Below are 25,960 nucleotides of genomic sequence, written 5' to 3' on the forward strand. Positions count from 1 at the left end.
TGACGTAAAGAAAAAGTACACACAAAAAAGGAAGGAACTAATTTTCGCGACGACGAAGACTAGACCATAAAAGTGGATGCTGAGGTTCCCTGCGGTACCCAGGTGGCAACAGTGGCGCTTGTGTAAAACACTCCGATGAACGGACCGCCGCTCTGTGTGTGTGTGTGTGTGTGTGTGTGTGTGTGTGTGTGTGTGTGTGTGGGAAGATGATGGTACACCCCCTCACATCCCATCCCCCCATGATGAACGTGAACCCATTCCCCACCTCCCCCTACACCTGGTCTGTCCCATAACAAACACCAGTCAGCTTCCCTAAGACGTTGCATGTCAGTGGGTCAAAATACGTTGACCTTCGCTCACATGCCATGCTTCATTAGCGTTCAATATTTTTCTTTTTTTTTTTAAACAACCATACCATCAATTCTGAGAGCCATACCGTCCATTTTGACAGCCACACCGTCCATTTTGACAGCCACACCGTCAATTTTGACAGCCATACCGTCCATTTTGACAGCCATATCGTCAATTTTGACAGCCATACCGTCAATTCTGACAGCCACACCGTCAACTTTGGCAGCTATACCGTCAATTTTCCTGCTACATCATTCACTCTGCCAGTCGTATGCCATAAATACAATCAACATCAATTACCAAGATAAAAAATTTATCATTACCGCAGGGAGCGCTAATTACCCGTCCCTCATTAACAATTACCAACAAGGTCTTAACTGCCGACGACTTACGACGACTAAAAAAAAAGTACCCCCTTTTCAAACCACCCCCACCCTAATGCCACTTATTTACCCCCTCCCCCCCTTCATCAAACCCTATTGGCTGCATCCTTTCATTACCATCCTAATCACCAGGTTGGGGCCTAATTAACGAGACGATTACATGGTTAATCAATCATGGACGACAGGAGAGGCAGGTGACGATAAGATGATTACGTTCTCCCCCCCCCCCCACCTATTCCCCCCCCCCCGCACCCCAACCCTTCCTTCCCGTCCACCCGCCCCTGGGATCATAACGAGGGGGGGGGGGGGGGAGAGATCAATCACACGTGACTAATTTGCCACGGACGATCAACCCGGGGGTGGGGGGTGGGGGGGGAGGGGGTCGTGGATGCGCAACACGACGACGATGCTGGGGTGGTCGAGCGTCCGGACGAACCGCCACTCGTCAGGGCAGGGGGACGGAACGGATGAACGATCGAGGGGAACGGAACACAGCCCGGGCGAACGATTATGCGATCGAACGCTCTACGAAACCACCAGGTCGAACGACCAAGGGAGGGGGGTCAAATAAACCACCAGATGGAACGACCAAGGGAGGGGAGTTAAATAACCATCAGGTCGAACGACCAAAGGAGGAGGGGTCAAATAAACCACCAGGTCGAACGACCAAAGAGTCAAATAACCACCAGGTCGAACGACCAAAGGGTCAAATAACCACCAGGTCGAACGATTAACAAAGTCAGACTTCCACCTGGTCGAGGGACCACCTCCAGCACCAACACCTGGTCGCACGACCAAGGCGGACAAGAAAAAAAAATAATAATAGCAACGTAGTTCACCAACACAGCCAGAGCGGGGGGGACGACCCCGACCCCGCCCCCGCCCTGCCTCGCCCCGTCCGTGACCCACATCCCTTTTAGATAATCTATAGATAATTATGTGACAAATCCAGCCAAGCGGCAGGAATTATGTAGCATAAATACCCGTCGCGAACGACAGCATGTGATTACGACACGACCAGCGCGATGATACACGCAGGAAACCACCGCGAAGTCGGAGGCCGTAAGTCACACACACCACCGTCGCGCTGGCCCTCGACTGGGGTCTTGAAGAGTCAAACGCGTATAGCGTTGAAGGATTCCGTCTTCGTCTTTTTCCTCCATTTTCTTTTTTTTTCTTTTCCTTTCAGTGGGCAATCATGTCCTTGGTTATTTCCAGAGGGTTAAGGGTGGGTACCTGAGTGCTTTCGTATTCTTAGGTTAGGTTCCGGTGCTCTCCCTCCTCCGTCATTTCGAGGTGGGTGCTTGTTGAGGAAGAGCGGATGAATCAGCTTACTGAGCACCCCTCTCTCTCTCTCTCTCTCTCTCTCTCTCTCTCTCTCTCTCTCTCTCTCTCTCTGATGTTAACTTCATAATACCCCCTTCCTCCCTCCAAACCAACAGAACACTGTGGGCTTCACAACAGAATGCATTTAGCGAGGAAACGTAATCTTGGATCGGGCCGGTCGAATTAACCCTCCGCTACCCAACTCCTCTCACGTTTTTAATCAAAGTTTACAAGCTAATTATACAAGTTGGAAGAGAGAGTCGCCTGAACAAGCAACGTTTTACGTGGATGGGGGGAGGAGGAGGAGGAGGAGAAGGAGGGCGGTGAGGGTGAGTAGCAATTCGTCAATACTGGGGGAAGCATACATGAGGAGTACCTTGTGGCTCTCAAGCACAGCTAACAGGTTTGGGTATAGCGAGAGAGAGAGCGAGGGAGGGAGCATTTTGAGAACATTACAATACCTCGGTGACGTACGCTTCAAGTCGTTATCAGAAGGCTGGCTGGTGCAGAGCCGATCCGGCGTACAGTCTTATCTGTACAGTAGAAAATGGGGAACCACACAGGGCAATTGTACTGACACAAGACACTTGACCTTACGATGGTTTTTGGAGGTCTTCTACCCCCACAGCTGGGTCTGGGATCTTACCTCACCTTAACTTGGTTTTAGAGGTCTTCTACACCCACAGCTGGGTCTGGGACTTTACCTTACCTTACGTATACCTTAAGATGGTTTTGGAGGTCTTTTAATCACACAGCTGGGTCTGGGACCTTACCTTACCTTACGTATACCTTACGATGGTTTTGGAGGTCTTCTACCCCCACAGCTGGGTCTCAGACCTTACCTTAACTACACTTATACCTTAACGCTGGCTTTGGAGGTCTTCTACCCACTAGACTACCCACTAGAGTTCAATGGAGACCCTTACCTCACCTTAATTATGCTTGCCTATCTTTCGGAGGCTCTCCACTTCCACAGCTGAGTGTACGACCAAGTCGCTGTGTTAAACGGTACAAAGAGAGAGATCCTGGAAAGAACAGAGGTTAGAAGAATCACTTGGAAGGGATAAAAAACATTTCCCAACAGCACAGACACTAAAGATATGTCTAATTTCTCATAATCGAACATTTGCTGGTGGTAAAGTGAACACCCGTGAGCCTCTCACGTTAAACTCTAAACTGATCTTAATACTTTGGAGCTAACTTTATAATACTCTTCCTAATATCATCTTTGCATTTTAGCAGGTCTGGACATCCTGCTGGGTCTGTCGCTCCGAAAAGACAAGTCCTTTGAAAAAAATAAATGTACACAATCCTTAACATGCAGAATATGTCTTAAACTGAACGAGAAAAAGACAAACAAATTCGCAAACACAACAAAACTTCCCTTCCACAACAGACGTCATCCCACACACCAAACAACGACCCTTCAACAACACAAAGTCTTAAAATACAGAACACGAGCCCTTAAACACAACAAAACAGCCCTTAACAACAGCATATACGGTAGTCCCCCTAAAAATGAAAGAGCCTTTATAGAGAGTCAAAAAGCCCTTAAACAGCACCAAACAGCTCCTTAAAACGGGCCGTACCACCTAACACCCTCAGACTCCACGTCTGCTCCAAGTCAGTGCGGAGGTCCCGCTGGCAGGGAAGCCTGACTGATCCGGACTTCAAAAACTTGGAATAACTTGGATTTAAAAGCCGGATCACTCAAGATATAAATGCCAGATAACGGGGAAATTTACTGGCCGGATAACCCGGGGTATAAAAGTCAGATAAAACGTGATTCAAGGACCGGATAACCATGGACTACCAGGCAAAGATAACCTTCCATCGAAGTGCCGGAGCACTTGAGCCGGATGACACCAGGAGGTACCTGCAGAAGGCCAGTGGGCTGAGGGCTGTCGGTGCCACAGAAGGACACTGTAACTCCAATCCTCCAGCTCAGGACTGAGGGCTGGCAGTGCCAGGGAGGGGCACTGTAACCCCACTCCTGCGGCACCATGGCCCTGGCCTTCTCCTCAACCCAGTACACTCCGTCCTAGCACCATCCACACCCCTCCCCATCTATCAAGATACCCTCTCCCCCTCCTCCAATCCCTCACCCACCCAACTCCTCCCTCTACACCACCCCCCCCTCCCCCATACTCATCCTCCCAAGTGTCACTGTCACGTAATGCCGGTGAGTCAAGGCGGCCCCGGGGGGACGACCTGCACCCCTCCCTTCCCCCATCCGTCGCATGTCCCCCTATCTCAACCCATCCCCCTCCCCCCCTCCCCCCCATTCCCTATCAAGGTAAAGAGCTGGTGATTCAGTGATAAGGTGCACCAAAGGTGCCGCGCCTCCCACCCCCTCCCCTCGATACATTAACACTTATATACCACCGCTCATCTGGGGGAGGTGTACTGGGGCGATGACGGCCTCTGTGTGCTGGGTCACCACCAACCAGTACCAGACTTAGGTGATACTGCGTCATGTGATTACGGGGAGGCCGGTTGGTAACTCAAAAGGCGGGACGGGACGGAACGGTGTCTGTCTCCTTTCCCTGCACCGCCAAGCTTTGGTGGCACTCTTGACCCCCCAATCGTGTCTTTCCGGACATCTACGCTTTATATATCCTCTGGACGCACTATGCTCGCCACTACCTCTACCCCAACCACTGACCAACCCCCCCACCTCACACACACACGATATCATCGAAATACTTTTTTTTCCGATGGATAGATATTTCTTTTAAAACGAAATGATGATGAAACAAAATACAACCTTCTTTAAAAAAACACTCACTTCCCCGCTCGTTCAAAGACCTTTAGATTCACGACGTACGCACAAAATACAACCTGGTCATTATTAAAATAGACTAACTCTCCCTCGTGTTCAATGGCCTCCAGGCTATATCTTCCTCTCTCCGTTCTAAAAAGCCCCTGGCCTCGACGAACGGCTTGTGACACCCCGTCACACTACGCACACCACGACGTATGACCCAAGTCACACGACGCACACCACAACGTATCACCCCAGTCACACGACGCACACCACGACGTATCCCCCCATCACACTACGCACACCTCGACGTATCCCCCCGTCACACTACGCACACCTCGACGTATCCCCCCGTCACACTACGCACACCTCGACGTATCCCCACCCCGTCACACTACGCACACCTCGACGTATCCCCCCAACAAGACAACATTATTCTCATGAGTCACGCGCACACGGGCGCCGACAAGAGGCATTACCAGCACGCTACCCGCATATACAAACACCTTGGTCGCCGACCGCTGTGATGCGTCACCAATATATACCACAACATCCCCAGTGTGGGACACGGTGGGTAGTAGACCTGGCTCTCTCTCTCTCTCTCTCTCTCTCTCTCTCTCTCTCTCTCTCTCTCTCTCTCTCTCTCTCCATCCATTCGGGTCAAATGATATTTTCTCTCTTTTTTTTCCCCTCTGACCCAAGGATACGCTACCCTTCGACCTGGTACCAACATGACCCTCCACCACACCGATACAGGGGGGAGGGAGCAGGAGGAGCAGTGCCTGAGCGTGTATACAGTGGGGTGTCACTCGACAAAATGCGATGATAACTTAATATTACCAGATCCAATATCATCATGGCTGAAGACGTTTCAACCCAGAGCAGAACCTCTGAACGCTGGAACCACTTACCTCAAACGTTAAAGTCTTGATATAACCCACAAAAAGAACGAATGAATAACTACATTTCGTTCATAAAAAGAAAGAACACACACACACACACACACACACACACACACACACATATATACATATATATATATATATATATATATATATATATATATATATATATATATATATATATATATATATATAAAACAAAGGTTGTGATATCAATCCTCAATTCAGGGAGGAGGTGTGAGAGTGTGCCACACTCACCGTGGACGGGAGGCAATTGCATACATGATACAGCATAATTAACAGGCGCGACTCTCCCGGGGGCGTGGAGGAAAGCCTACCAGGACGAGAGAGAGAGAGAGAGAGAGAGAGAGAGAGAGAGAGAGAGAGAGAGAGAGAGAGAGAGAGAGAGAGAGAGAGAGAGAGAGAGAGGAAAATCCATTCGAACTCATACATCCAAACACGAAGCTTAAAGCGTGACTTGGGAGAGAGGACACGACAATGTACAAATGCGTCTCACTGGGCCAGACGGGACCTCGGCCGCAGAGTCTAAGGAGCCCCGTTCCCGACGCGTGTTCACACCTGCCAGTCTCCTCCCCATACGATCGAAACCCGCGTCCAGATCAAACTTCCCTAACTCCAGTTTTTGTTTACTTTCCTACTGTAATAATATGTACGTTCGAATGACAACCACTGACAAGAAAGAACGTCACGCCAACGCATGACGGGAGAGACGTGGAATGCATAAGACCGAGAGAGAGAGATGACCGATGAATAGCGACAACAAGATCGAACACAACGAAATACGTAAATCACAGCGCGTGGTGGATGAAACCGAAGAACGCCAGCGTATAAGGTTCCATAAGAGATCGTCAGATGACAACAGGTTCGGAACTAAGGAATGTCTCTAAAGCCTTTTACAACACAAACCTCCAAAAATACGAGTATACACACAACAACAACAACAACAACAACAACAAAAACTACAACGTAGAGTATAATAATACCCCCGCCTCCAAACACGGGAATGTATAAACTACGACTGAGAATGAGGGGAAATATCTGAGGACGTACGAAGGGAGGAGGCAGGGAGATGGGTAATATGAAGGGAGGAGGTAGGGAGATGGGTAATATGAAGGGAGGAGGCAGGGAGATGGGTAATAAGAAGGGAGGAGGCAGGGAGACGGATATGAAAGGTAAGTAGGGAGGGAGGCAGACGGACAGGATAGCGAGAGAGACAGAAAGAGAGAGAGGGAGGCCGCTCCACCCACCCTGTCTGTCACCAGGCCAGGCCAGGCCCCCGTAGATCAATATGCCACTCCATAAATAATTATTTCTACAAGATTAAGTACTGGGACAACAACCTTCATTAAGACGTCTTACACAACCCTCCCTCACCCCACCTCTCGTCAACCCAGGCCTCTGTTCTCTGCTGTTTATTTCTTTGCCACATGACAAGACCGACTGGGTGGGTTGGAGGATTTCGTCGTAAGTACTCCCACTCTCTGTAAGTACTCAATTACTTATGTAAGTACTCAAATCTCTCAATGTAGATACTCTCTCTCTCTCTCTCTCTCTCTCTCTCTCTCTCTCTCTCTCTCTCTCTCTCTCTCTGTAAGTAATCAATTCTATGTAAGTATTCCACTCTCTCTATGTAAGGACTCCAATCTTTCTGTGTAAGTAATCCAGTCTCTATGTCACACAAAATACGACTACGTCTAATTCTCTCTCTCTCTCTCTCTCTCTCTCTCTCTCTCTCTCTCTCTCTCTCTCTCTCTCTCGCTGTGGCCCCGTCATACAATGCATGTAACTCCGTCATATCCAATCATGCGAATGACAGTGACTGACTACAACGTCAGGAAACATGACAATCCATTCCACACGTGTGACAGACTCACAACCCAACACACACACACACACACGTCTTCCTTGGTCCAGTTATGAATACCAAGAATCGAACCCGGGTCTCTGGAGTTTGGTATGAGGAAAATCCGTGACCGGCCTTACTTTATGTGTATTTCACAATGGTCTTCTGGGGTGGGTGGTCTGTCTTCTACCACCCACAGCTCAATCTGGGATCTTACTTTACGTATGCCTCACGAAGGTTTGGGAGGTCTTCTAATCCCCACAGGTCTGTCTGGTACCTTACCTTATGATGGTTAGGGAGGTCTTCCACGCCCACAGCTCTGTCTGGTACCTTACCTGACCTTACGACGGGTTTGGGAGGTGTACCCCTCACACCTACAGCTGTCTGGTACCCCCCACAAGTACAGCTGCCTGGTACCCTACCTTACCTTACCTTCCGACGGTGTTTGGAGGTCTTCTACCCCCCCACAGCTCGGTCTGGGGGACCAAAGCTGTCACGTTGCTTCCTCTGCTCACTCGAGCGTGCTGGATGCCCCGACCTGTAGGCCTACGAAACAATAACATCCAGACTGGTCTGGCAACCCTTGTAAGATACCCCCTCCAGGCTCTTCCAACGCAAAGGAAGCCCTCTCTCCCTCTCCCTCTCTCTCCAAACGCTCACACACACACACACACACACCTGCCCTGCTGAGTTATTTGATCTATCAAACTGTTGGAAGAGGCAGCCCGCACGTAGAGAGGTTGTTCTTGGGTGAGCTAGGAGGAGTCTTGACCTACTCCTTCCCCGAGAGTGTCCATAGCTCGCCTCATCTAAAAGTCGGTAGTTTAGGAGTGTCAAGGTCGTTCTGTAATCTCGGGTCCCGGATGTCACAAGTTCATATGTATAGGAAAAAAAAAAGACTGTCGCGGGTCAAAAACAAAATGATGGCATTATATATCAAATGGGATAAACGTAATACCGTGTTTTCCCCACTCACAAAAAAAATATAAAATTTGTTGGACAACGCCACTGAATATGTTGCGGGACAGCAAATGTAATTTGTTACAACAGATACAACATCATTCAAATATATGAAAAAAAGAAAAATATTCGTCCAATTTAGACCATTTCCGTTTTCTCAGCACAAGCGTCGCACGAAACTTAAAAACACGCGACGCATTTATCGAGACGTCATTTTACACGTCCGCCACCCAAGCTTACCACGACGCTCGGCTCAAGGAAGGGACTCGGGGGAACTTTTAACTCCTTGTTTACTACTGGATCGACGTCATCCACGTCACACTCCAGGTGCAAGCCGGAAGCTGGACGGATCACCAGGAAGCCCTCACCTCAGGCATGGTAATACGTGGACGACGCACCCGACCCCACCGCCGCTGGAGAACCAGAAGAGCAAAGACGGTGTTCGAAGCACTCCTCCCTGACAGGCTGGTCCACTGTGGTAAACCTACGATCCACCTCGCAAAGCAGAAGACACTTACTTATCCTGGACTCGGGGGAAAAAAATTTTTCCACATAAAACCTCTTGAGACTCGCGAGGGACGTATCAAAATGCCCACGAGGATGGCTGCTGGCAGGGGAGAAAACTTACCTCGGTCAGCAGAACCCACCATCAACGTTGCAGGTTAATCATGAACATTATCAAAATCATTAGACATCTTTCCTTCGACGTAGAAAAAGAGTGAATTGGAGCGTGCGTGAGGTCGACTGACGCCTGAGAAATCAGGGAAACAAATTCAGACGCAAGACACATCAGGTTCAGAGGAAAAACAAGAACAGCAACAGCAAGAGAGGTCGCCTCTCCTCCACCTCCTCCACTACCACCACGGTGAAGCCGCCAACTTCCACTTCCGCTGCTCCACATCGCTCTTCTTTGCTCCCGACTGCAATTTCCGTCCTGCCAGCCAGGCCCGACCCCCCGTCAAGCCCTTCCCGACTCAAGGCCCGACCACCCCCCACTCCGCTCAACCCACCATCACCACCTCAGGGACGAGAGCTCTACAAGGCCGGCCCTCCTCCTCTCTCAGACCCGATCTTCTCAAGGCACCGATCCACTCAGGGCCTGACACGCCTCTCAAGGCCCTCATCCTTTGAGACCTGAGGTCCGTCAAAGGCCCGACCCATTCAGGCCCTTCCATCATCAAGGGCCACCACCCCCTTTAGGACAGCCCTCTTCAAAATCAGACCCCTTTCATGTCCCCCCCCCCCCACTCAAGGTCCCATCTCCACTGTGCCATTTTCCCCACTCAAGGCCCTACTCCCAAGGGCATTTTTCCTACTACTAACTCCCAACAACCTGAGGCCTTTTCCCAACTCAAGGTTCCACCCCCAAGGCCTTTTACCACTCCCGGACCCCCATCCCCTGCAGGAGTTAACGAGCCAAGACCGAGCCCCTATCCAATCCCACCATCCTCCACACAGGGGCCCTCCCTCAGGCCATCATCCCCAGAGGACCCATACTCCTGTAGGTCGGTCCCCAGGCTCCGACAGGCCCCCCAGGCCCTCCCCCACCCCACCCCAGTGGTCCCCCCCCCCCGGCACCAGGGGTCTGGCACAAATGGCTTTGAACTCCTGCCTTGGCTTATTTTTCTGAGGTCTACACGTGCTTGTTTGCTTTTAACCCGTTATTTTTTCATGGGTGTTGAGGGGAGGGATAGCTGTGTGTGTGTGTGTGTGTGTGTGTGTGTGTGTGTGTGTGTGTGTGTGTGTGTGTGTGTGTGTGTATAAAAAGTCGTATGCGCATGCACTATACAGTCTCTCACGTAGTGGGGTAACCCACAGTTGCACTGGAATAAAATCCCCTTGACTAGGGAGGGGGTCATATTCCCTGTGTTTACTACCAGTTCGGCATCCCTCGAAGAAACATCCTCCCACACCGAGTCAACGCTGGCCAATACCGCACAGCGTGGCGACGTGGAGAAGGCAGAGCAGTTCTGAGTAGGTTATGCCACGTTTTACAGAGAGACTGAGAGTGTACTCCCACCGGTGTTGAGGGCGGGGGAGAGGAACAGAGTCCCTGGTATGAGAGGCATGGAGAAAGAAGCTCCTGTGGCATGGCAATGACTGGCAGAGCTTCTGGTATAAGCGGGTGAATCCCTGAGCTTCTGGTATGAGGCATAAAAACACAAATGGAAAGCATGGCAGCCGGGTTGTGTGACAAGGGCATCGGAGACTTTCTAGTACGTCAGACTGAGGGAAAACTTGGGACTCCTCGCGAGATAGGCAAATGACAATGGCTTACTGAATGATAAGAGGCCAGACAGGTGTTGTAATACGGCAGGAGCATGAGAGGTGTTGTGGAAAGGTATGTATGTATAGGCCAGACAGGTGTATTAATGAAGAAGCAAGACAGGTGTTGTGGTAAGGTTGGACGCAAGAGGCCAGACAGGTGGCGTAATATGGCAGGAGCATGGCAGGTGTTGTAGGGTGGACGCAGAGGCCAGACGGGTGTTGTACCATGGCAGGAGCATCAAGGGTTATTGTGGTAATGTATAGAGATACAGAGGAGTAGGGCACGGCCAGGAGATAAAGGGGAAGGCAAGGAGACACAGCAGTAGCTGAACCCCTGAAACCAACTTCTCTGCTCTCATTCCTCCTTCTGATGTCTCATTCTCCTAACCTATTTCCAGCATTAGTTCCCTACCCTGTACCTTCTCTCTACACTTAATCTCCCTCTCCTACGATATAGTCCAGTTCTTTTTTTTTCTTTCATCTTCCATCAGTAAGTCGTCCCCACCCTATATCTAAACCCTCTCCCCTCACAGTGATACCCCTCTCCCTTCCTCTTCTAGTTAAGCCTCTTCACCTGGGCCCCTACATCTTCTGTCCCATCTTCCTTGTCTTCCCTTCCCTCCCATCCCCTTCCTCTTTTAAAGGAGACGCGCAACACACGAGCAAACCAGCTCACCTCCTCTTCCTTCTCATCCATCCCCTCCCATTCCTGTTCCACGACCTATCACATCATCACCAACCCCACTTAACACATCGCCGATAACAGCATTCTCTCTCTCTCTCTCTCTCTCTCTCTCTCTCTCTCTCTCTCTCTCTCTCTCTCTCTCTCTCTCTCTCTCCTTCAACAATATGAGGGTGAGGAAAAAAAGAAAGAAAATCACTTTAGCTCTGGCAGGATTTTCTCAAAACCTAATTCGTTAAAAGGCCTGAGAAACTGTGGATTGGAAAACCCATTATGAAGGATATCCGAAACCATACTGTGCGACCCCACTAAGCATTCTGAAACATACCATACATCTACGAAATATATGGAATAAAACACTCGCCTTCTGAGATTCGATCCTCAAAATCTAATCTTCCAAAGAGGATCTTTTTATCTTTTTTTTTCCCCAAAAAAAGAAAAGACATCTTTACGTAAACCAGTCTTATCTCTGCGATATGAAAAGCTTCGGAGTCTTGCAAAGATGGATCCAATTTCCGAGCTGGGATAGTCACGTGGGCCTGCCCAGGCTGAGGTGAGGAAGACTCTCGGAGACCCGCAGCTGACGGGCCTTTGTTGTGGAAGGTACGTAGTCAACTTTCTCCCCCCCCTCTCAAAAACACAAAGTCACTCCTAAAATTCGACCCCCCCAAAAAATATGTATATATGTACTTCGAAGAATATGAAATACGGGAAATAAGTATACGCCTGCTGGTGAGGTAAAGGCGTTCATACACAATACACAGGGAAGAATCCACTGTTGCTTTAAAGATGATCCAAATGGTGGCAATATTTATCGAAGCCTTAGTGTATATATATATATATATATATATATATATATATATATATATATATATATATATATATATATGTATATATATATATATATGCAGTCATCGTATTTTTATATGAGACAGTGAAAAATCTATGGTGAAATCCATCATCAAATGTTATCTCTCGAAAAATCACGGCATGATGAACTCTTTGAACATTATTAGGAAAATGTTCATGTGTTATCCTTCTTGGGGGTCGGGGTCGGTCGGGGTCGGCTGTAGTCGTCCGGTACGACACTTTTTCCGCGTCACAACGTAGCCGCGGGCTGCGCGCATAATTTTCTTCCCAGTACAAAGAATCTCTTAAAAGGACACTGTGGGTTGTATCTCAGTATGTCCTAGTCCGCCCTGATAGTAAAAAAAAAAAAAAAAGGGGGGATAGAGGTTGAGCCACCAGGACTCAAGCTGGTCAGGGGTTCAACAGCCTGACATTTATTTCAAAGGGATGGGCGTGCCGTTGACTTACCTGTTTACGAGACGACGCACAACGGAAAAAAAAAAAAGAAGAAAAGTATCCCCTCCTTTAATAGCGGGTCATCTATTCAAACTGAAAAAAACAAAACTGTAGCGCAGGTGAGAGATCCAACGCTTGCTTATTTCGCTCTGCAAAAAGGCTTCAAAACATTTACAGACGCCTTTCAGTTTTCTCAAATTGTCACCAGAATACTTATATATATATATATATATATATATATATATATATATATATATATATATATATATATATATATATATATCGCCATGTCTCCAACAAAAGGCGAGAAGACAGATTTCTGTACACTAGCGTACGTACATTGTCTTCTATTTAGGGCCGTGTTTTCTTCTCTCGCGCTTCCATCCCACTGGACACATCAAAAACCTTGGGACGCGTCTCCCAAAGAACAAGCAAACAAAAAAGAAAAATAATTGTCAAGGATTTCACAGGGCCGTGAACCTCTTCATCACTGGTGTAAAAGGGGTTTTCTTGATCCCACAATATATATATATATATATATATATATATATATATATATATATATATATATATATATATATATATATATATATATATATATATATATAACAGCGGTCTATAAACCTTAATATTTACAAGTCTATTTTATCTCAACTGTGCCTGAACGAATTTATTCTCAGACGTGAGCAGTAGTTTTGCTGATACCTGATGATGTATTTCAATGTATAAAGATCCCGGGAAATCGCGAGATTCTCCGCTGCTCAGTCGTCCCCTCGCGACACTGAACGTCTCCTGGTACGAACGTATCCTGGTACACTGACCAATGGCGAGGCGTTCGGTATCCCCGGCTGCGGTAAGCCATCATACGTTGAAAAGCTCCCCGTGTGAGACTTACATTCTGTAGCCAGGGAAGAACGACTGATAAGAACATATACTGAATCGCTGTAGGTTACAGTGGTGGGGGACCGTCCTTCGTATACCCACAAGAGGAGGAGGCAGTATCCCAGACGAACTAACCTTCATCCTTGGGTGACAAATATCTCAAGGAACACATAGAAAAAAAATATACCTGTCTACCTATCATCCTCAAACCCCTGTTCCCTTAATTTTCATGGGGTGTATGAGGTACACAACAGCTTCCGTACCATCACTCACATTCATAACATGGTGTTAAGTGAAACACAGACTTCCACAGTCTCAAACAACACTTGAAAAAGTTATTCTACAACTTTTATGGTAACAGTTTGATTTCCAAAATAATTCCCGTTCCGCCCACTGGCCATTCCAGCACCTCCACCTCTTCCTCACTCTAACACAACTGGCCATTAAAGGTTAAATCATAACCCGATCCTCCTCTTCGCCCCTCCTCCCTCCAAGACCTCTCCCAATCCTCCTCTCCTCCACCTCCTCCCTAGACCCGTGGCGACGCGTCGGGCTGCCCCAGGCACCTCTTCCACCACCACCCACCACCACCACCACTAGGGCTGGTCGAGGGCGGGTTGGCTGCCCCGTACAAGCAAAGCGTCCACGCGATGCTCCCAGGGGCGCGTGTCGTGGGCCGCAGCACACGACTTACCCTCCAACAAAAGGTTATTTTAAAGCCTGCCGCATTATGGATCCCTCCATGTGTGTTCCGGGTGGTAGAAGGGTCACGCTCCCTCCCTCCGCTTTATGAAGACCCAGACTGGGGTAATTACACAACAGGATTCGCCTTCGAACTCGTATCTCCCGACAATACGAGGCGTTGGAGTCTCGGTTCTCCCCAACTCGTCCCGAGTCAAAACATCATCACAACGCCAAAGCACAGAAGGGGGAGCGAAGGCAGGTGTTCCCTCAGGGCACACATGACCGTGAGCGGCTTCCATGACAATGTGACACGTACGGTGTAAAACGTCTGTTCGACCCTCTGACTTCAAAAGGTCCATACACCACACACACACACACACACACACACACACACACACCCATGACCTAATGCTGCACGAAAGAGGTCATACACGAATGCATTCATCCTGGGTACATCTGGCCGTCTTCCTCTGCGCTGGTGTGAGCTGACGACACAACACATCCTCTCGAGTGGTGTGTGTGTGTGTGTGTGTGTGTGCGTGTGCCCGCTTACGGAAAAGCCACCTCTCCAACAGAGTGCTGGTTTACTACTAACCTCTCAAATGAACCCTACTGGCCCAGGTTAGCGTACCGCTTGTACCCAAAGCATCTTGCAAACCTCTCATGTATGTGACCAGACGACTACTACTGCACGTGGTTACACCGCCAGAGCAAATATTCTCCCTCGGCAAGGCCGCATACTTATCATGGACGAGAAGAAGAAGGAAAAAAAAGGGAACGAGTCTCGCTCATGGACTTCTCGCTCCATATGAGTACGTCATTCTCCTCCTACTGACTGCAAGCGGCAGGAACCTCGTAACGGAGGTCCTGTGCTCGCAAGCAAATCAATCCAAATACCAATACAGTACCACACTGCACAAACTAAACCCCTGTATACTACAGTCAGTATACTACTAAATATATCTTCCAGTATAGCACAAGCACTGATACCTGTACGAGCAGATGTATACCTACTTTGTGTATATACATATAAATACACTGTATATCTCCTCACTGTGTATACATACAAATACACTTTATACCTCCTCTCGTGTATATACATACTAATACACTGTATACCTCCTCAGTGTGTATACACACAAATACTATGTATACTTCCTCAGTGTGTAATATATACAAATACACTGTATACCTCCTCAGTGTGTATACATGCAAATTCACTTTATACCTCCTCAAGTGTGTACACATACAAATACACTGTATACCTCCTCCCGTATATACACACCCAGACAAGAGCCCTTCCCACAGGCCGGCCTAAAACCCCATAACGTCCCAGCCACCCTCTCTACATCCCCTTCCTCAGCCCTCAGCATCCCCTCCCTGCACCACTTATAGCGGGATGGTACTTTTATTCTGGTGTCTCCCTGTGTTTACCGCCTGTCACGTACACATCCCAGTTCATCAGGCTTTCCCTCCCCCCGCGTCATGCTGTGCATGGCTCGCCCTTGCAACCACCGCAACATCCCGTGTTGTTACCCTGTATGCAACACCTTAAGTCTTAAACCTTATAATCCAGCATGGTTTACCTTACCTTCACCCCGCCCCCACCACACGTCTTACCTTACTCCAAATGTCTTACCTTACCTTATCCCACATGTCTTACCTTACAGCAAATGTCCCCGCCTTACCTTAACCCATTTATCTTAATCCATTTGTCCAGCACCAAATGTCTTTACCTTATTTTACCCCGCGCGTTCAATCACTATGAGAAACTTTCTTGAAAGTTCCTTCCCAGTTCATTGTTGACAGGAAAAATACCCATGTTCATGTACCAAGGGTTAGTGTGAGCTTATGCTAAACCACACCCTTCCTCCAGTGGCGTGAGCTTATGACACAAAACACCACCACCACCACCACCACCATCCCCTTTTTCCTCCCCACTTCAGGGAGTGTACGTGGCAAGCTCGCCACACTGGACGGGTCCGACTTATGGTCACGTCTACGGGTAGGTCAGGGTCTGGTGGTGTGTTGTGCGATTAGCGCACTTACAGGGAGGGAGGGGGGTGGGGATGAGTGTGTCGTAAGCGGACCACACTCAGGAGGCTCCCTGTGTTGAATAAACAATAACAGGATTTGTGTTTTATCTCCCGAAGTGGGAGGGAAAAAAAAAAGTTTCGCTGTATCTAGCTTGCAACACAGGTGGGAGGGTGTTAAAAAGAAAAGAAAAAGACAGAATTGGGAAGCTCCGTTGTGTGTCGTCAGCTCACGACACGACAACACGGGAGTTTACGAAGGTGTAAACTCCAGCACATTAAACACGACGGTAAGACAGTGAATAATTGCTACCGCTGCTACTGCTACTACTACTACAGCTACTACAATTTCTACTGCACACCAGTACAGTATTCATGAGAGAAAAAACACTTCAATTATAGTACTTCTTGTACCAGTAATCTCTCAACACAGGAGCTCCACACCCGGCCACATAGCCCGCTACATCTGGGGTTACACGGGGCACCACACCATATCAACACGGCCTCTACATCTCCCGCACTATCACAGTCTCTCTGATGGAGCCCAGTGTACCACCAACACTGAATCTACGACGCTTAATGCCTTCCTGTCCCCACCACACACTCACGCTCATCCTGCCTCCCTCCCTCCCTCCCTCTGTCTGTCTGTCTGTCTCTCTGATCTTTTAGCCCAACATTCTGCCCTTCGTCCCCATACTCACTGTCTCCCCCCCTACACATTCCCATCTATGTAGAACGTACAACAATCCTACCCCTCACCCAGTTCCCCATGCATAAACTCTCCCCCACACACAAACACACACACTTGTCTCCCCGCCACACACCCCCTGACTCCCCTAAGCACATCCTAGACGCGTCTGCTGCTGGGGGATGGGCGGAGGGGGGCGGCAGTCCCCCCTCCCCCCAGCATGATGCACGGCTTGGGTAGGGGGCAGTAGGGGGGGTAGAACAGGGGAGGCATTGTGCCCCAGCGTCGTCCTGCCTACATTACCATAATCCTCGGCAGGGACGCCCTACCCTCATGCCGCCCACTCACACCCACCAACCACCACCACTCACACCCACCAACCACCACCACTCACACCCACCAACCACCACCACTCACACCCACCAGCCACCATCACTCACACCCACCAACCACCACCACTCACACCCACCAACCACCACCACTCACACCCACCAGCCACCATCACTCACACCCACCAACCACCACCACTCACACCCACCAACCACCACCACTCACACCCACCAACCACCACCACTCACACCCACCAACCACCACCACTCACACCCACCAACCACCACCACTCACACCCACCAACCACCACCACTCACACCCATCAACCACCACCATCTACTGCTACCACCACTCACACCCACTAACCACCACCATCTACTGCTACCACCACTCACACCCACCAACCACCACCATCTACTGCTACCACCACTCACACCCACTAACCACCACCATCTACTGCTACCACCACTCACACCCACTAACCACCACCATCTACTGCTGCCACCACTCACACCCATCAACCCCCACCATCTACTACTACCACCACTCTCACGCACACACCCACTACCACCATCCGTCCACTAACATCCCGTTAATCACCTACCACCACCATACCACACTACCCCCGTCTATCTTCACCACCATCACCAACACCCACCCATCCCCTCCACTGCCGCTCCTTCTACACAACTCCGGGGAGGCGCGGGCGGGCGGGCGGGCGGCCCAGGCCCCCTCCTCCTCCCCAACCACCAGTCACCACCCATCTCCTCCCCAACCCCACCACACCACCACCCCTCCTCCAACACACGTCGGGAAGGAGGGACACTCACGGCCCCCGTAACTCACACCAACAACGACGACGAGATTCAACAAACTTGAGGGACAAGTTTCGAGTGTGGCTCCAACTTGTGTCGTACATAGTAGCAACATCAAGCCGGAAGCCTGACGCAGGCACGGAAAAGAAACTGTATTTTACCTTACACTGACGAGAGAGAGGCGAAGAAAACGGGGGGTGGTGGGGAGGTGTCACCTTGTGTACACCCTTACACTGACGAGAGAGAGAGAGAGAGATAAGAAGAAAATGGGGGGGTGGGGGTGGTGTCACCTTGTGTATATCCTTTATACTGACGAGAGAGAGACGAAGAAAACGGGTGGGGTGGGGGGTGGGGGGTGTCACCTTGTGTACGTACACTCTTACACTGACGAGAGAGAGAGACGAAGAAAATGGGGCGGGGGTGGTGCCGCAACCTTGTGTATATCCTTTACACTGACGAGAGAGAGAGAGAGAGAGAGAGAGAGAGAGAGAGAGAGAGAGAGAGAGAGAGAGAGAGAGAGAGAGAGAGAGAGAGAGAGAGAGAGAGAGAGAGAGAGAACGGGTGGGGTTGGGGTGCCACCTTGTGTACGTACACCCTTACACTGACGAAGAAAACGGGGGGAGGGGGGTGAGGAGGTCACCTTGTGTACACCATACGAAAGAGGTTTACACGTACACTGTATTCCACTGGTCTTACGTACACGCAGGTGGTTTACACTGTAGAGTAATGGAATGATCTTGCGTATACGCAAGTGGTTTACACTGTAGAGTAATAAGACTGATCCTGCGTATACGCAAGTGGTTTACACTGTAGAGTAATAAGACTGATCCTGCGTATACGCAAGTGGTTTACGTGTAAACGTGCCCATACCGTATAACCCAGGTTGGTGTCACGGTGTACACACGGTATACACACGAGGGGTCACACTGAGGTGGGTGGTGTGGCTGGGAGCGTGACCCGGGTCAATTCCTTACCTTCCAAACGCTTGTGGTCTTCTTCCGTACCGGCACCTTGCTGCAACCCTTACCTGCAAGACGAGAGAAAAAGGGATGTATCATTTCCACAGTGAGAGAGAGAGAGAGAGAGAGAGAGAGAGAGAGAGAGAGAGAGAGAGAGAGAGAGAGAGAGAGAGAGAGAGAGAGTTACGCAGACCACACAGACCCCCAAAGGTTCAAGCCAGGTGGTCTGCTGGCCTGAGCGCTACTTTGTGTGTGTGTGTGTGTGTGTGTGTGTGTGTGTGTGTGTGTGTGTGTGTGTGTGTGTGTGTGTGTGTGTGTGAGGCCATCAAAGGACCTTTGCTTAAGTCTAGCCATTATGTACGGGCCAATAAACCCACTGAGGAATTAAGAGAGGGCTCCTCCAGAGTGCTTTATGTAATGAGCGTATTATGACCAGGTCATAAAGCGCCCACTTAAAAAGAGACGGACACAAGTACATGTAAACAGGAACCGTCCTTTTTTTTTTTTTTCTCCCGTTTATATTGCAAATTATGCGACGGGGCTTCCGTCGCCTCCATCATCGCTACGATGTTCAGTGTTCATCCCTGTCGTATCACACAAGTGTTCATCACTGTTATATAATACAAGTGTTCATCACTGTTATATAACACAAGTGTTCATCAGTTATATAACACAAGTGTTCATCCCTGCTGTGTAACACAAGTGTTCATCACTGTTATATAACACGTGTTCATCCCTGTCGTATAACACAAGTGTTCATCCCTGCTGTGTAACACAAGTGTTCATCCTTGATGTAAGAATAGAAGAAATAAAACACCTACTTAGCCCTGTCACACACCCTAGGTGTTCATCCTGTCACACACCCTAGGTGTTCATCCTGTCATACAGCCCAGTGCTCCCGCTCTGCAACACAGCCCTCAAGATGCACTTCCTCCAATTCCAGTTCCCCTTACATCCAATATATGTTCGGTAGCGCCTCCTCCCCGTCCTCCACCACCTCCCTCCCTCCTCACCCACACAAAAAAAAGTATACAGTCCCTCAACATCCCTGGTCTCCAGAGAGAGAGAGAGAGAGAGAGAGAGAGAGAGAGAGAGAGAGAGAGAGAGAGAGAGAGAGAGAGAGAGAGACCGTCATAGCAATCGCTCCGTATTTCCCACATTCGTTCTCTAGCAACTGACTGACTGACTGACTGACTGACTGACTGACTAACTAACTGACTGGCTGACTGAGTGTTCGCTTCGGCTGAATCTACATCACTTTCACGGCGACAAAGTTAATCAACTCTCTCTCTCTCTCTCTCTCTCTCTCTCTCTCTCTCTCTCTCTCTCTCTCTCTCTCTCTCTCTCTCCCCCTTTCCACCAAATTTTGCATTCATCGTCCATCCAATCCCTCCCCTATGTTATTCATTTGTTCCTCCGCGGACGAGTCAATCATTCATCCCCAATTTCTTTTTCTCTCTTCCTGAAACTCGCTCTTCAATAATGACAGGTTCAGCTTATCGTATAACAGCGGCTGGTCCAGACCCCTCCCTCTTCACTATACCTTCCCCTACACTTCCCCTTACACTAATCTCCCAGACTCTCTTCACTATACCCTCCCCTACACTTCCCCTTAAACTAATCTCCCAAAACCCTCTTCACTATACCTTCCCCTACACTTCCCCTCACACTAATCTCCCAAAACCCTCTTCACTATACCCTCCCCTACACTTCCCCTCACACTAATCTCCCAAAACCCTCTTCACTATACCTTCCCCTACACTTCCCCTCACACTAATCTCCCAAAACCCTCTTCACTATACCTTCCCCTACACTTCCCCTCACACTAATCTCCCAAAACCCTCTTCACTATACCTTCCCCTACACTTCCCCTCACACTAATCTCCCAAAACCCTCTTCACTATACCCTCCCCTACACTTCCCCTCACACTAATCTCCCACGTCATACTGGTATGGTGACACTACCCCCTTTACGTTTTCTTCCCACAGTAGCAGGTGAGGTGAAGAACAAAATCCCCTTACGGTATCTGACCGGCCTTTTAAGAAGGGGTTGTACAACACTGTAATGCCTCTAAACCCCCTACTAATGTCCGGTAACACTTCTTCCCCCTACAATATATCCCCCACGGTGCGAAGCGATGAAGGAGGGGCGGTGGATATTTTCCCACGCCACACCGTTACGGTAAACGATTGCTTACGCCACCCCCAACCTCAACCCCAACTCCCTTCGTCACAACCTTTTGCTTCTCGTGCTGCGAGGGAACACCTACCCCTGCTTCAGCGATCATCTGCTCTTTCCTTACACCACCGTAAGTTGAGTTCTTCCTCCGTCAGAAACACCGCGAGGATATTTTCCCTCTAAGGCTCAGTCCTCTGTTCTTTAAACGCCACCTCGGTAACCAACGAAATGTAATACATGTGCAGTTAGGATCCGACCTACGTCATTAGAATCAACATCCAGGCATCGAATCTCTCTCTCTTACTGGAAACCCTCATGTAGGATCCAGATGAAAGCAGTACACAATCAAACCCCCCCGAGGCTTCTGAAGCCACATACCAACCCAAGGTTGTATCCAGTGTTCACAAAAGCTAATACTATCTTACCCTAAAGAGCCACACACACACACACACACACACACAGAGTATAACATGCATGATATAATATCCACTCATGACTGGGTATACACACCCAGGAATGTACAGACTTTAATCCTATGAGTCGTTCAAAATATCCCCAGGATTATAATACATATAAATATTCTGTGCACAATTACGTTTTCGTTTTTTTTTTTTTTATATATCATGCACAATTCTTCGACGAAGGTTTTGAGTATATCCACAGGGCAAAAAAAAATGTTGGAAATCAAGGGGTCAGGGGTAAACTCAAGAGACCCTGAACAGAGGATCAAATGTAAACCAGGACTTGAACACCGAAGGGTTACAGGTAAACCAGGTCCTTCACCGCTGAGGAACACAGGTAAACCAGACCCTTGAACACTGAGTAACACTAGCAAACCCGGCCCTCTGACACTTGAGGAACACAGGGTAAACCAAAAGGCCTCTTAAAAACACCGGAGATGAAATGTAAACTAGAGAAACACACCCACAGGAACAAATCATCAAGACCTTGAGCACCGAGGATCAGAGGCCAAGCCACAGGACCTTGAGCGGCACCCAGGTAAGGTCCAGCACACACACACACACACACACACACACACACACACACACACACACACCACTCCACCCAGTTCAGTCGGCTGGGCCAGCGATGACCAGATATGCTCCGGCGGGTCGGGACGCGCCCCCCTTTTACTCCACCGTTACCTCCTTATGTCTGGCTTATATCTCTCCCTCCATCCCTCTCTCTCTCTCTCTCTCTCTCTCTCTCTCTCTCTCTCTCTCTCTCTCTCTCTCTCTCTCTCTCTCTCTCTCTTCCACCAGCCAGCCAGACTTGGGAGGCCCTGTTCTTCAACCTCCCTCGTGAAGTTAACGAAACCTCCCCTAAAGAACTTCGGGTCTACAACACCGAGCGACAGACGGACAGACTACTGGATAGACCATGGACGAAAGAAAGAGGAGTATTAAGGGTATCTGTGGCTCTTGCATATCCTGTGTGTGTGTGTGTGTGTGTGTGTGTGTGTGTGTGTGTGTGTGTGTGTGTGTGTTTATCACCTTCAAGAGAAAAAAAAATAAAATAAATCGAAGAAAACGACGTTTTGAGAGGCAGGGGAGCGGGTTTCCTGGACCCCAAAGACGGCAAATATTCTTTCAACATTTGTGTAATTACAGGACACCTGCTGCATCCAGCCACGGCCCTGCCAGACGTAAAATCTGTTATCAAGGCTCTGGCGAACAAGAATGGATTACCGCAGCCTCAGGACGTTTTCTTTAATACAGACTCAACCCCCGGCCGCATTCCTTTGATATTCTTGTTCCCAAACACACACACACACACACACACACACGATGGAAAATGTCTCTCCAACTCAATACCAAGTGATACTAACTGTTTACTACTTAAACTTACAAAGGCATCAGTAAAGTAGGCGAAAGTGTTCATCCCGGACGGACGGACGGACGGACGGTCGGTCGGACGGAGAGAGAGAGAGAGAGAGAGAGAGAGAGAGAGAGAGAGAGAGAGAGAGAGAGAGAGAGAATGATGTGTGTGTGTGATGGGGGGGGGGGACCTTTTGAAAGACTCTGCCAGCAGACCACCGACCGACCAACCCATGGACTAATTTCCCCATCACCTTACCTCCACCAAACTCGGGAGGGCCTCACCCTCGCTCCTCCCTCACCTCCCTACCTAGCCTCCGCTGGTTACAGAGACCTCTTACATCTACGACAAAGAAAACGAAAATACATGGTTGACCGCATTACAAAGGAGTGGATACAAAGGAACTCAAGCAGAAACAAATCACTTGAATAGCAACAAAAACACTCAAGCAGGAACAAACCGCTCAGGTAGCAACAAAAACACTCGAGCACGAACAAACCGCTCAAGCAGCAACAAAAACACTCAAGTAGCAACAAAAACACTCAAGCAGGAACAAACCGCTCAAGTAGCAACAAAAACACTCAAGTAGCAACAAACCACTTGGTCCTTTCGAGGCTGTTTCTTGAAGTGGAGGATATCAGAGACGCATACATTAGTGTGGTCAGAGCAGAGAGGAACAGAAAGCGTACGATGTCTTCCTCCTCCTCCTCCTCCTTGCTTCTTCAGCTTCTACATAACCCGTCGTAGGAGAAGTGGCCGTCATCTCATTATACAAGGAGTCAAAACTGCCCTTTCCTATGATAAGGTGTTTGACTTGCTTCCTCTCTCATCACACCTGCCCTTCCTTTCTCATCACACCTGCCCTTCCTTTCTCATCACACCTGCCCTTCCTTTCTCATCACATCTGCCCTTCCTTTCTCATCACACCTGTTTCTTGAAGTGGAGGAGATCAGAGACGCATACATTAGTGTGGTCAGAGCAGAGAGGAACAGAAAGCGTACGATGTCTTCCTCCTCCTCCTCCTCCTCCTCCTTGCTTCTTCAGCTTCTACATAACCCGTCGTAGGAGAAGTGGCCGTCATCTCATTATACAAGGAGTCAAAACTGCCCTTTCCTATGATAAGGTGTTTGACTTGCTTCCTCTCTCATCACACCTGTCCTTCCTTTCTCATCACACCTGCCCTTCCTTTCTCATCACACCTACCCTTCCTTTCTCATCACACCTGCCCTTCCTTTCTCATCACACCTGTCCTTCCTCTCTCCTCACACCTGCCCTTCCTTTCTCATCACACCTGCCCTTCCTTTCTCATCACACCTACCTTTCCTTTCTCATCACACTTGCCCTTCCTTTCTCATCACACTTGCCCTTCCTTTCTCATCACACATGTCCTTCCTTTCTCATCACACCTGCCCTTCCTTTCTCATCACACCTGCCCTTCCTTTCTCCTCACACCTGCCCTTCCTTTCTCATCACACCTGCCCTTCCTTTCTCATCACACCTACCCTTCCTTTCTCATCACACCTGCCTTTCCTTTCTCATCACACCTTCCTTCCTTTCTCATCACACCTGCCCTTCCTTTCTCATCACACCTGCCCTTCCTTTCTCATCACACCTGCCTTTCCTTTCTCATCACACTTGCCCTTCCTTTCTCATCACACCTGTCCTTCCTTTCTCATCACACCTGCCCTTCCTTTCTCATCACACCTGCCCTTCCTTTCTCATCACACCTGCCCTTCCTTTCGTCACACCAGCCAGTAACTTAACCAACCCAGATTTACTATTTCACTCTTCATCATACATAAAAGGTATCATGACAACACTTGCTTCACATTCCCCAACCCCCACTCCACGGTCATCAACCTCGTACAAGATCTGGTTAATTCCCTCTCAAGGCGACACCAAACACCGAATACCCTCCACCTCCACCTCCAAGCTCCTCTCCTTCTACTCCGCCTTTTTGGAAGTACAAGCAGCCGCCCCTTCTCTTGCAACTATGCACGAAATTCGAGAGAGAGAGAGAGAGAAAAAAAAATACACGAATCTTTTATATACCGTACATCCCCCCCCCCCCCCAGGGTGTCACTAAGCCTCCAAAAACTTCCTCCCACTTGTGTAGTTTCCTAGACACATCCATCCCTCCCTCCCTCCCTCGAACATCATACACCACCCTAAAGAAACCGTCTTTTCTGACAACTTTAAAATCCAACTAAACCTCAAAAACTCCCCCCCTGCCACCCGTACCTACGAAAAAAAACACAAAAAAACTCTGGTCTTTCTACCCGTCACCAGCAGCTCTGAACCCTTTAAATCGCCAGGGAGAGAATGAGAGGGAGGGAAAGGTGGAGAAAGGGCAAGGACGGGAGAGAAAGACAGAGAAGGAGGGAGAGGAGAGGAGAGAGAGGGGTGAGGAGAGCTAGTAGGACAGAGTCATCAGTCCGGGGAGGGAGCCTCTACGGAGCCTCCTGAAGGGGTCACATGCCCGGCGGACGAGTCAGGGAACGGGAGGGAGGGAGAGAGGGAGAAATAGAGATGTACGCACCGAGTGATGATGGTGAGGGAGGGAGAGGTTGTGTGTGTGGGGTTGAAGTAAGCGAGGAGAAGGCACGAGGATGCAGGATGGAGGGCGATGGAGGAACAGATGAGGAGATGAGGAAGCTGAACTAGATCCCGTACATGTACAAGCGAAGACGGAGACATACTACGTTGACAAGATCAGTGCGAGGTTTTGCGGGTGAGGAATGCACCAAAGTCCCTGGTGGATAAGGTG

General features: G+C 49.2%; 1 protein-coding gene across 2 annotated transcripts in view; it reads right to left on the reverse strand.

Moving 5' to 3' along the window:
- Positions 1 to 25,960, reverse strand: part of Slip1 (SLo interacting protein 1) — a 224,454-nt gene that overhangs the window by 172,739 nt on the left and 25,755 nt on the right. The window contains exon 1 of one of the 2 annotated variants that reach the window (XM_071684593.1): positions 19,212 to 19,310. The exons of the other annotated variant lie outside the window; for it this stretch is intronic. Within the exon in view, the coding sequence (XP_071540694.1) occupies positions 19,212 to 19,295 (84 nt within the window). The 5' untranslated portion in view covers positions 19,296 to 19,310. Of the gene's footprint in view, positions 1 to 19,211; positions 19,311 to 25,960 lie in introns of those variants that run through there. 2 annotated transcript variants of the gene reach the window in all.

The sequence above is a fragment of the Panulirus ornatus genome, chromosome 38, assembly GCF_036320965.1.
Source record: "Panulirus ornatus isolate Po-2019 chromosome 38, ASM3632096v1, whole genome shotgun sequence".
Lineage (NCBI taxonomy): Eukaryota > Metazoa > Arthropoda > Malacostraca > Decapoda > Palinuridae > Panulirus > Panulirus ornatus.